At 41.1% G+C, this 13,516-nt stretch overlaps 1 protein-coding gene across 5 annotated transcripts in view; it reads right to left on the minus strand.

Annotated features, from left to right (window-relative positions):
- Positions 1-13,516, minus strand: part of LOC122563090 (AMP deaminase 2-like) — a 186,116-nt gene that overhangs the window by 78,837 nt on the left and 93,763 nt on the right. For all 5 annotated transcript variants that reach the window (XR_006315480.2, XM_043716506.2, XM_043716505.2 and 2 more), the window contains exon 2: positions 1,700-1,833. Coding sequence is in view for 4 of the 5 variants with exons in the window: in XM_043716506.2 (XP_043572441.1) it covers positions 1,700-1,833 (134 nt within the window). In the remaining variant the exon portion in view is untranslated. The remainder of the gene's footprint in view (positions 1-1,699; positions 1,834-13,516) is intronic.

Raw genomic sequence — 13,516 nt, forward strand, 5'->3', positions numbered from 1 at the left:
TTCTCAAGCAACTGCCCCAATCTACATTCCCCAGTTCCTGCCTAATATTGTGGTAGTTAGGTTTCCCCCAGTTTAAGACGTTCAGCCAAGGACTACTCTTGTCCCTAGCCATAAGGAACTTACAACTTACAGAATTATGGTACTGTTCCTGAAATGCTCCCCCAGTGATACTTTGATCACCTGGCCAAGCTCATTCCCCAATGCTAGGATTAGTATTGCCCCTTCTCTAACTGGACAATTTACATATTGTTTCAAAAAACCATCCTGGACACATCTAACACATTATCACCTAAGCCCCTGGCACTTAGCAAGTCCCAGTCAATACAGAGCAAGTTAAAATCAACCATGAGAACAACCATATTGCTTTGACATTTGCCCATCATCTGTCCACGTATTTGCTTTTCTATCACCTGCAGGGTTGTTGGGAGGCCGATTGAACAATCCCATTGAAGATATTACACCTTTTCTCTTCCTGAGCTCTATGCATATGGCCTTGCTGGATGAGTGGTCCAAGGTGCCCTCTGGCAGTACAGCTGTGATATTCTCCTCGATCAGTAACACAACTCCTCCACCTCTTTTACATCCTTCTCCATCTAGCATGAAACATCTAAATCCTGGAACATGAAGCTACCAGTCTTGTCCCTCATTCAGCCAAGTCTCTATAATAGCTGCAACATCATAGAACTTGGATTAACGCATACAAATAAGTTAATTTGCCTTACCTTCATACTCTTTACCTTAAAACAAATACACCTCAGATCACCAGTTCTGCTGTGTTTAGTAACCTCTGCCTGTCTGTTCTTCCTCTTAGTCTTCCTGCCCTTTTCTCCAACTCTTTCTTGGTGATTTTACTTGACTTAGATCTGCTATGGTTGCTATTGCCCACAACACTAGTTTAAACCTTCCTGAGTGGCACTAACAAGCCTCTCTGCCAGATATTGGGGCTCCTCCAGTTTAGGTGCAACCAGTCCTTCTTGTACAGGTCCCATCTTCCACAAATACATCCCAATCATCCACAAACCAGAAACCTCCTTCTTACACCAGTTCTATAGCCACATATTAAACTGTGCGATCTTCCTATTCCTAGCCTCACCAGCACATAGCATAAGAAGTAATCCTCGAGGTCCAGCTTTTCAATTTCTTCCTGAACTCCCTTTGCAGGACCTCTTTTCTCCTTCCGCCTATGTCACTTGTCCCTATCGCATTAATGCTCCAGAACTACAACGTTGATAGAAGAAATCATTTTGTTAAGAAGTCATACTTCACCAAGCATGCTTCAGACTAATCCACATCCACCAACCTACCCTGAAATCTCTGGTTAAAACTTGCCAGCTGTAACTAATACCTTTGCTGCAGATGTCAGAGCCTAAAACACAGTCTAACTAAACATCCCTCAACATATTTAAAAAGTTACTTCCCCCCCCCCCATCTCTGAATATAAATGGGTCTTTGACAGAAATAAAACAAGATCCAGGTCTGCGTATTCACCAAAAACTAATCAGTTCTTCCTTGAACCATATACTTTTGCACCAACTTTTGTTGAGATCTGTCAATAGGTTTTGACATATATTGCTTACAGAGAAAAGACTAACAAGAAAGAGTGAATACATTTTCTCTTCTCACCTTCAGCAGTGGGGGGGGGGGGGGGGGGGGGGGGGAAGAGAAGATAAAAGGTAGCCTGCAAAAGTAAATCACTTACCTCTGCAATCTCCTTATACTTCCCATCCATGGATGTAGGTAGATGAATAGGAAAAGATTTGAGTGAGAGTGGGGTTCCAGGCAGTGACTGAGAGCAATGAATTTGCTTTAGAGTCCCAGTCTTGTTATGCACATCTGCGTAAGCAAATAAAGAGATTTTGGTTAGAAATTTGCAGCAATGTTTACCTCCAAAAAAAAATTAACAGGCTACAATTAAAGTTAAATATGAATAACATACAATGCCAGACGTGATTATTTATTCATCACATTCAAAATGCCTAGGCAACCACTTCATTTACCAGAGTTAGTTCAGAAGCATAGATTTGGACTTCAAAATTTCACATAGTTGAAGACAAGCTATTATCAAAGTGGTGTATTTTCATATGTGTGTCAGTTGGTTGTACACTATCCTCTGAGCCATAGTGGCTCAGATACACTGATCAGGGTCAGAAACACTATTTCCATCTTGATCAGATTGAAATTTATATACTTACATTTAGATGTCTTCTGCAATGTAGATTCCTGGACTGGCGCATCCTATTACAAACCTGTCCAGGAATCCACAAATACAGCAAAGATACCTTTATATCAAGCACGCTCCCTTTTGTTGTGTTCACAGATTTAAATGTTCAACAGCATAGCCTGCCATTTTGACAGCTCCTGGAAAAATCCAAGCTTGGAAGCTAATTGAGAAGTTGGGCTTCAGTTGGTTGAGGGGATGATGACATATATTTTGCCCAATGGGTGAGGGGGTATTGCATCAGCTGAGGAGGCTACTAGGTGGATGGGATAGGGGACAGGGGAAATTAGGGACATGGGATCTGGTCAGGGGGAAGAATTATTGATGAGTCAGACAGGTGGGAGAGCTTCCGCACAATTCAGAGATGGGGCTCAGGTAGTAAAGGTGGGATTGGTTGGGCTACTGGTGGGGAGGTGGGTGGGCTGAAATGCAATAGAGTCAGGAACCTGGCTGGGGTGATGTCGCTGGTAAGTTAACTACAAGAGTTAGAGTATGTTTTTAATCCTCAGATTTCCATCTGAGTAACTATTAAGCTTAAGTGAATCACAATCATCCAAATTCTCTGACTAAAATGGACTTTTCAGAGTTTTCCAGTCGCAGGGAAATTGCCCATCAGATATTTAATTTTCTATACAATTCCCAGTCAATTGCGTTGAGGATTCCACATGGTCCTGATGCACACACCAATCTCGGCTGCTCTAAATGACTTTGATCAGAATATCTGAGCCAGTGTTGCAGGTTCAATCTCACAGGTGCATAAAATGTTGTATTAATACTCCAGTGCAGTATTGAGGGAGTTATGCACTGTTGGCGGGGGTATTTTTGGATTACATATTAAGCTTCCCTCTACTTAAGGGAAGCTGGAAGATCCTATGGCATTACTTCAAAACAACAAAAGGCAAGTTATTTGTGATCAATGTTATTTCTCAAATCTCCATCACAAAAACAGATTAAATGGTTATTACCAGATTGACATTTGAGAGAGTACACTACACACAAACTGATTGCCACACTTCTCACAGTAGTGTCTATACTGTATTGCCTGTAAAGCTAACATTTTCTCAGAGGTTTTTGATTATTCTTACACATTTTATCTTTATTCATAGTACACATTAACTAACATTAGTAATGGAATGGACAATCAGCTCAACAGCTTGCCTACTTTGTCTGTTGGACTCCACCTGCCCCTCCTGTTGTTGCAATGGCTGTCAGTGACAATGCAACTAATTAGATTATTGTATGTGTCTGAAATTGCATGCTCCTTTAAGACGCTGACTCACCAACATTTAATAAATGTATTTTAATAAATGTATTAAAAGAGACTACAAAAGAATTTATACTGCTATTGTATGTTCACTGCAAACTATAAAGAGCAGCTTAAACTCTCGGTTTGCATTGACTCAACGAATTCCAAGATCACAAAACTTACTTCCAAATGTGAGAAATACTAAACAAGCAACTTAATCATTTTAATAAGTCGGTTTGCTCTTATACTACACTGTGTGGCAATCTCAAGTCCACAATAACAAGTTTTCTGCTGTTGACCAATATAGAAAAGGTGAAAGTTAAAAGCATGCCAATATTTTGAATGCGTATTATCTTCCTCAATGTATGGTCTCCTACTCTTTACATTATATGGACTGATAGGATATCATATACAGACTCATGGTAGATGCATCCTGGCCCAAATTTTAACTATTTTCCTGAAAGATAGCATTCTGTCCAAATAGTCTAATGTAATAAGAATGTGCCAATCAGAACTATTAAAGTGCCTTTGAGAAAATCAGAATTACACCTGGGAATGGCTGGATGTGAATTTTTCTATTAATTAATGTGAACAGATGAGTTGACAAAAACTCTGGGCACCAATTCCAGAACTTTAGCCAAACTTCCTCACAGGAAAAACATTGGTCAATTTAATAGATTGAGAGGGATTTGGATAATCAAATAGTAGTATGATTAAAAAAAATTTTGATTGCTAAAATTAAGAAAAAAAATTAGCAAGACCAATTGTCATGACTTTTATATCAAAATGTGTTTCAGCATTCTGGATCACTTAAGTTTCAAGGCTGAAAATGTGTTGCTGGAAAAGCGCAGCAGGTCAGGCAGCATCCAAGGAACAGGAGAATCGACGTTTCGGGCAGAAGCCCTTCTTCAGGAATGAGGAAAGTGTGTCCAGCAGGCTAAGATAAAAGGTAGGGAGGAGGGACTTGGGGGAGGGGCGTTGGAAATGCAATAGGTGGAAGGAGGTTAAGATGAGGGTGATAGGCCGGAGTGGGGTGGGGGCGGAGAGGTCAGGAAGAAGATTGCAGGTTAGGAAGGCAATGCTGAGTTCGAGGGATTTGACTGAGACAAGGTGGGGGGAGGGGAAATGAGGAAACTGGAGAAATCGGAGTTCATCCCTTGTGGTTGGAGGGTTCCTGGGTGGACGATGAGGCGCTCTTCCTCCAACCATCGTGTTGCTATGGTCTGACGATGGAGGAGTCCAAGGACCTGCATGTCCTTGGTGGAGTGGGAGGGGGAGTTGAAGTGTTGAGCCACGGGGTGGTTGGGTTGGTTGGTCCGGGTGTCCCAGAGGTGTTCTCTGAAACGTTCCACAAGTAGGCGGCCTGTCTCCCCAATATAGAGGAGGCCACATCGGGTGCAGCGGATGCAATAAATGATGTGTGTGGAGGTGCAGGTGAATTTGTGGCGGATATGGAAGTATCCCTTGGGGCCTTGGAGGGAAGTAAGGGGGGAGGTGTGGCCACAAGTTTTGCATTTCTTGCGGTTGCAGGGGAAGGTGCCGGGAGTGGAGGTTGGGTTGGTGGGGGGTGTGGACCTGACGAGGGAGTCACGAAGGTAGTGGCCTTTTTGGAACGCTGATAGGGGAGGGGAGGGAAATATATCCTTGGTGGTGGGGTCCGTTTGGAGGTGGCGGAAATGACGGCGGATGATATGCTGTATATGGAGGTTGGTGGGGTGGTAGGTGAGGACCAGTGGGGTTCTGTCCTGGTGGCGATTGGAGGGGCGGGGCTCAAGGGCGGAGGAGCGGGAAGTGGAGGAGATGCGGTGGAGAGCATCGTCGACCACATCTGGGGGGAAATTGTGGTCTTTGAAGAAGGAGGCCATCTGCTATGGCCCAGATGGCCTCCTTCTTCAAAGACTGCAATTTCCCCCCCAGACGTGGTCAACGATGCTCTCCACCGCATCTCCTCCACTTCCTGCTCCTCCGCCCTTGAGCCCCACCCCTCCAACCGCCACCAGGACAGAACCCCACTGGTCCTCACCCACCGCCCACCGACCTCCATATACATCGCATCATCCGCCATCATTTCCGCCACCTTCAAACGGACCCCACCACCAGGGATAGATTTCCCTCCCCTCCCCTATCAGTGTTCCGAAAAGACCACTCCCTCCATGACTCCCTCGTCAGGTCCACCAACCCAATCTCCACTCCCGGCACCCTCCCCTGCAACCGCAAGAAATGCAAAACTTGCGCCCACACCTCCCCCCTTACTTCCCTCCAAGGCCCCAAGGGATACTTCCATATCTGCCACAAATTCACCTGCACCTCCACACACACCATTTATTGCATCCGCTGCACCCGACGTGGCCTCCTCTATATTGGGGAGACAGGCTGCCTACTTGCGGAACGTTTCAGAGAACATCTCTGGGACACCCGGACCAACCAACCCAACCACCCCGTGGCTCAACACTTCAACTCCCCATCCCACTCCACCAAGGACATGCAGGTGATTGTGGGAGCGGCACTCCGAAAGCTAGTGTGCTTCCAATTAAACCTGTTGGACTATAACCTAGTGTTGTGTGATTTTTAAACTTTGTACACCCCAGCCCAACACCGGCATCTCCAAATCAAAAGGGAAGAAATTGGACAGCTCTGGGGAAACTATGGAGAGTGAGACTAATTGGACAATTCTTTTAAAGAACAGCAAGAACGACTGTTTGCTTTGTTATATGCAATGGGTATTGATGTCCCTAAAAATCCATCATTATATCAAGCTTCTGAAGAATCTACATCCAAATAATCTACATCCAAGCACGGAGGATGTCACCTAGACAGGGGACGAAACGTTTGCAACAAAAATTTCCAGCTCGGCGAACAGAACCACAACAACGAGCACTCGAGCTACAAATCTTCTCCCAAACTTTGAACATCCAAATAATTTCAATTTTCCCAAATGATTCTAATTTACATTCCAATATTTTATTCTCCAGTGTAATTATTTCTTCATAAACACATTCTTTAATAATTGATTCCCTTCAACACGGCAGCCAACGTTTTGAACTGCATTTACCTGTGGATGCAACAGTAAGAAAAAGATGCTTTAAAGGATTGGAAGGCTGTATGCCAACAACAAAAAAGACAAAATGTTCTTCTGCTTTCTCTAACAGATCATCTGCCATTATCCTTCTGCAGTGGCACAATTCAGTGACTGCAGTCATTCATTATTTATCTGGGTAGCTATATTTAGCAGCCGAATTCAGACAGACCTTTAGCAAAGCTACATGTTTGAAATCCTGCTGTATTGAGACAAAGCATCAAAGCATCTGTCCAAGTTGAGTTACAACCATGAGTAGGAATAAGATACTTGAGTATGTAACTTTCCATGACAAAGCTACTACAAGTAATGGGCAGTTAGTCAAATGGGATCAAAATGGAAGAGTAGTTAAAATTGGTATTGAAGGCACTCTATTGGAATGGACATGGCATTTACAAAAAGGTCTGATGGTGTGAATGCAAAAATTAGCAACAGGTACTATTTAATTGCCATTCGAGAGATATGGCTACAGGATGACCAAGATTGGGAACTAAATATCCAAGGATATCCCCACATTTAGGAGGGATAAATCCAAGAGGAAAAGGAGCTGGGGTTGAATTCTTATAAAGAAATGACAATGATGCACTCATAGGAGAGGATCTTTGAATGGGCAAATCAAGAAGTAGAATCAAATTGGATGGGGCTAAGAAATAGCAAAGGAAGGAAACAATGGCGGGAGTTATATATAAAACAGTTGTTCCAAGGTTCTGCATGCAATAAACCATGAAATAAGTGATGCATTTTATTTTTAGAAGTTCAAAGGATGTAAGTGTCACTGGCCAGGCTATAAGTTATTGTCCAACTATAAATGCTGTGGAAAAAGTTGTGATGAACTGCCTTCTTGAACCTTGGGGACATCCACATACTGCTAAGATGATAGTTCCAGGATTTTGATCTAACAACAAAGGAATGATAATATAGCTCCAAAATAGGAAGTTGTGGGGCTTGGATGTGAACTTGCTGCTTCTGCTGCCTTTGTGCTTTTAGGAGATGGGGGTCACAGGTTTGGAAGCGCCATCAGTGGAGACTTGCTAACTTGAATTAGCTTTATTGTTACAGGTACTTAAAATGAGTACAGTGAAAAGTTTACACATCGCCACTTATATCGCCATCTTAGGTAAAAAGGTACCTAGGTACAGATTTTTCACCACAAGTTCTTAGGGAAAAATAAATTTGAAAAAGGAAGAAATTTAAAAAGTCCAGCATTACAGATCAAAGAATAAAATTACAAACTAGAGAAATAAAACGTTCAGAACTACAGTCCTTCCAACCCAGATCGAGGCTGGCACCTAGCTTCCAGACTGCGCCAGACTTCAAGGTTTGAGGGCAAGAAACCTCTCTGGAATAACCTCGAGGCCAAAGTCCACACCAAGCCAAAAGACTGCCATATGCCATCAAGAGATCACATCCTCGGCCAGGAGACCACTATGCTGTATCCGCACTAGGGCTGAGAGTCCGAATCCGCACTGAAGACAGGATGTTGCCCAAAAGAAAGGACAGAGAGATAAAATACAGAAAAAAAAAGTAAAAAAGAAAAAGAAACACCCAGAGTGGACAAGCTCCAGCTGAAGGGTCCTACCCCAACACCATCTTGAAAGAAAGTAGTTACTGAAGTACATTCTGTAGATAGTACATGCTGTTCCCACTACGGTGTTGAATGAAGTCAATGTTGAAGAGGGAGGTGGTCAAACAATCACTCATTGGTCTGAATGGTGTCAGGTTTTTTTTAAACACTGTTTAAATCCACTCGTCCAAGCCAGTGGATTCTAGAACATTTCTGATTTGTGCTTTGTAGATAGTGAACAGGCATTGAAGAGATAGTCCCTGCTTTCCTGACTCAGACCTGCGCTTTTATTGACATTATTTATAATGATCACACTCCTGTTAGCAGTCAGCTACCCAATTCAACTGCCAGTTCTGCAGTAAATGAATAACAACAGGAATGCGGCCAGGTTGATCAGATTGAATGTGAGGCGTTATGCAATCAGTAGTACTCCATTTTATATCTTATGTAACAACAGGTTGCTGCTTCGATCATGGTCAACACCAACATTATGATCTTAGTACAGAAAGAAAGACTACCATATAGTTCAAGAAATATTCACACTGCTTCCTATAAATTGTACCTCAAAATATCAATATAAACCATCACCAAACAGATTTTCAAATGATTTCATCTGTGAGGTGTACAAATGACTCAATATCAGGTCTCCCACATTCCCTGCTTTAAGAAGTTGTTGTAATAAAGAGCAAAAGATGTAGACTGATGTTGTTAAAACATAATCTGGAACTATTGTGGCCACTGAGAAATTAGCACTGGAAAAGGGCAAACTCATCCTTTCACCTGCACAAAGCATGTAAACCAGCAAGAAAACACATCTGATTCATACTTTCATAATAAACACTCTGTAAGGCATATTAAAAATACGAGACACTCAGAACCAATAACATTTATCTCCATTATCTCAGATGACCTTACATTAATAGATTTTGGCTAGTATAGCAACCAGATGTCTACTGTAATTACAAGAAAATTGTAAATATAAAAATAGAATGCAATTAAACCATAAACTAAATTAGTTTATCCTGCAGAAAACAGCAGAAGTTATGCCCATGGTCTCAAAGTATATTTAGTCACAGAAAAGGAAGCAAGTGGAAGAGACCATATGCACAAGTTGTTAATATGACAGATGTCAATTGATAACTGTCGTTGGTTTCTGTTCATTTTCTACATCAAATGCCTCATAGTACAAAATCGGAGGAGATTACAAAAGTTTTGATTTATAACATTTGTTCCTATTAAATAGTAGCTCCTCGTTTAACTTTTAAAAAAGTTATTTTGGAACTCAGATTTAATTTTCTGAGCTTGCAGCAAATGTTATCAATATCCGTACCTTGGTCTGGGAATTTGTAGTCCCTGGTCAACCAGAATATGAGCTATTGAGAGGTAGGCTGTCATCAGTTTATAAGGCAAGTGTATGTTCCAGAAGGAGAAAGTGAGGTCTGCAGACGCTGGAGATCAAAGCTGAAACTTTATTGCTGGAACAGCACAGCAGGTCAGGCAGCATCCAGGGAACAGAAGATTCGACGTTTCGGGCACATGCCCTTCTTCAGGAAGGGCATGTGCCCTTCCAGAAGGACCTCCGAATTTCAGAAAAGTATGCAATTTCGTTTTTGTGGGTAACCTGGTAGCATACTTGAATTAAATCCCAGGTTTTAACTTTGCATGGAAAAGCTGGAGAACCCTCAACTGCTGGAGGGCAGGCATACTAAAATGAAGATGTAAAATTACATTTTAGTGAGACAATCACAGAATTAAAAAAAGGCAGACAAAGCAGGGTGGAGTATGTGTGTGTGTGTGTGTGTGTGTGAGAGAGTGTGTGAGTGTATGAGAGAGAGAGAGAGAGAGAGAGAGAGAGAGAGAGAGAGAGAGAGAGAGAGAGAAATCAGGCAAAGTTCTTTCAAATTTATCTGAACAATTGTGAAATATTTTTATGATAAAGCAGATAAATAATTTACTGAAAATTCCATTAAAATGACTAAAAATTGTTTTAAAGTAATCATTTCAAATGAGAAGCACTGCTGTAGTAATTTTGGCAACCAGACAGATCTTATAACTGTCAACACAACATACATCATCCAGGTACAGAATGTTCTCTATAAATTAACCACTGAATGAAATTCAGCTTTAGTTTTGTTCAATACATTTCATGTTTCAACATATAGCAGCTTTATCCTCATAAACAACAAGTCTTGTGATTCAGTGGGGATTATGTGGTCACCTGTAAAAGGTTGAGTGTAAGAACTTGGACGGATATAGATATCTTAATTGTGTATGCAAGTCACAGATATTTTCATTTTCATGCTTAGAAAGTTAACCCTCCTGACAATTGAATCACAAAATTTTCCAGTCTTATTAAAAATAAAATGTCCAAACTGCAAGACACCAAGGACAGCTGTGATGCAGATAGTAATCCAATACCATACACAATGTAAACGAAGAAGGATGACAACGCTTTCAAGGTCACTCTTACAAGATAAATTCTCAAAATGGAATGAGTGGCTTTAGACTACTAAATTAGACAAAAGATGCATTAATTCGTTAACATGGTTTTGTAAATAAAGCATTCAGATACAATGCCTGAACAGGTGGTGTAGAAAATTACTTCTGTATCTGCCAAATAAGAAACTAGATATACACGAGGGAAAGATTTGCTGAATTATGAGGAAAGAGCAGAAAAATGGGGGCTAACTGGATTGAGACTCTTAAAGAGCAAGCGCAAGTGAAATAGGCCAAATGCTCTCCGGTGTATTGTATTACACTTCAGAAAGTCTTTGCGGGAAGCAAAATATTCCCATTAATTTATCTCAAAAATGAGAATTGGTATATTTTTTAGACTGATTCTCAAACTTGTCAGTTCCTTGTACTTTTGCATGCTCAATACATCCCAATGCTGACTTTGTATCATGAACCTCCCACCTAAATTCCAATTGATTATTCTACTAAACCACAGAGTAAGGTTGTCAAATACATCATCACCCAACCTCTTCCTACCTATCAAACAAACAATTTGGGATATTTTTCCAGTTTTCTTAAAATTTCCATTTACACTTTCTCAAGCAGAGACTCCCAAATCTCCACTGCATCTGGAAAGAATACCACTCATTGGCTTAACCTAATCCAGACAAACAGTTTCATTCCCTGGCGAGAGAGTGTTTTACCAATACAGCCAATTTGAGTTACCAAGCTACAGTATGTTCCAACAAGCACAGATAATATTTCAAAAGTATGGAACAAATACTGTAACCAATACAGTCCAGCAACTTGATCACTTTCTGTAGAAATAGAATATGTTGCCCTGACCCTTAATGAGAAGTCACAACCAAGATCGGGATGGAAAAAATTTGCAATTATTAAATATAGCATATTACCCCACATTTTAGAATCTTGATTTAGTATGCAATGAATAAAATATTCAGTGTCATAATAATTATTTACAACTACTTTGGAGAAACAATGTAAAATTGACAATCATTTCATTTTCTGACAAGATTGAGGCTGAAAATTAGAAGAATTCTCAGCCTGAAAACATGTTTGGATAATAAGCCACCTGTTCCATTTTACTGACTACTCCCCATATCAAACTGCACATATGATGAGAAATTTTGAAATAGTACTCCGATTTCAGCAGTCATTTGCAGAGTCTGACAGGATCCTGACTACAATTTAATCAATTGCTGAGTATTCAGCCAATAACATTTGGTTTATAGCTCCTTGTATCAAGTCATTGTTTAGTGTGAGAGGTCTAACAGCTAATTTTAAAATATGAACTATAATCACACCATAGTGAATAGTTCAAGCCCACAATAATGATGATAAACTTAGTACTTGATGACCAATTTCAAGAATAAAGTTAACAATTCCTAAAAATATCAGGTCTGTTGAAGGGAAGAAGATACAGCCCAAGATTGGAAATTAATCAATTTTGATACAAATAAATTACAAATAGATTGTAACCACAAGTAAATGACTGTAAACTGTTGACATATAACCCTGTGATGTTAAAACATGAAACTACTTCCACAAAAAATCCTTACACAGAACAGAAAAATGGCAAAGCATTTCAGTGGCAGGACTCCTACAAATTTTCCCGTTCCTTCAGTTCTTTCTCTTCTTCACAGGAGATACAGAGTGATTGGTTCACCAACTATAAAAACATACCAGCTTATTGGTTAAAAGTAACTTTTGTATTATTCACTCATGGGACAAGAGAGTCATTGGCTGGCCAGCATATATTGTCCCTCCCTAGTGGTCGTGGAGGTGGTGGTGAGCTACTTCTAGTAGCTCTACTGTCTGCACGCAAGTTGACACACAATGTCCTCAGGGGCAAGGTTCCAGAATGTTAACCCAGCGGTAGTAAAGGAATGGTGACGTATTTCCAACTCAAGATGGTGAGTGGTTTGAAGAGAAACTTGCAGGTGGTAGTGCTCCCAAGTGTCTACTGCCTTTCTCCTCTAGATGGACTTGGTTATGGGTTTGGAAGGTGCTGTCTAAGCAGCCTTCATAAATTTCTGTTGTGCATCTTGTAATAGTGCACATTGCTGCTACTGGGCATTGGTATTGGAGAGAATGGATGCTTGTGGATGTGTTGGTAATCAGGCTTCTTTGTTTATGGTACTGTCAAGGCTGAATATAGTTGTAGCTGCACTTACCCAGGCAAATGGAGGCATTCCATCACATTCCTGACTTCTGGAGAATCAAGAGAGGAGTGGAGTATCCTCAGTATTCTTAGTTTTTGACCTGCTCTTGGAGCCACTGTATTTATATAGTGAGTCCAGTTGAATTTCTTGTCAACTCAACTGGATGTTGACAGTAGGGGATTCAGTGATAGTAACACTATTGAATGTCAAGGGACAGTGATTAGATTATTTCTCTTTGGAAATGGTCATTGCCCGACATTTGTGAGCTGTGAATGTTAGTTGTCACTTATCAGCCCAAGCCTGGGTATTGTCCAGATCTTGTTGCATTTGAAAATGGACTGCTTCACTAACTGAGTTATAACTAATGCAGGACATTATGCAATCATTGGTGAACATCTCCATTTCTGACCTTATGATGGAGTGCAAGTCATTGAAGAAGCAGCTGAAGATGGTTGGGCCTCAGACACGACCCTAAGGAATTCCTGTAGAGATGTCCTGGAGCTGAGATGACCGACCTCCAACAACCAAGACCAAGTTCCTACATGTCAGGTATGACTCTAACCAGATGTTTTGCTCCCTGATACCCATTGATTCAATTTTGCAAGGGCTCCTTGATGTCATACTTGGTCAATTGCAGCTTTGACGTCAAGTGCTGTCACTCTCACCTCAGTAATTCAGCCCTTCTGTCCATGTTTGAACAAAGACTGTAATGATATCAGGAGCCGAGTAGCCCTGGTGGAACCCAAACTAGGTGCGACTGAGCAAATTATTGCCG

The sequence above is a fragment of the Chiloscyllium plagiosum genome, unplaced genomic scaffold (assembly GCF_037043375.1).
Source record: "Chiloscyllium plagiosum isolate Xiang-an unplaced genomic scaffold, Cpla_swu_hap1 HiC_scaffold_26, whole genome shotgun sequence".
Taxonomy (NCBI): Eukaryota; Metazoa; Chordata; class Chondrichthyes; order Orectolobiformes; family Hemiscylliidae; genus Chiloscyllium; species Chiloscyllium plagiosum.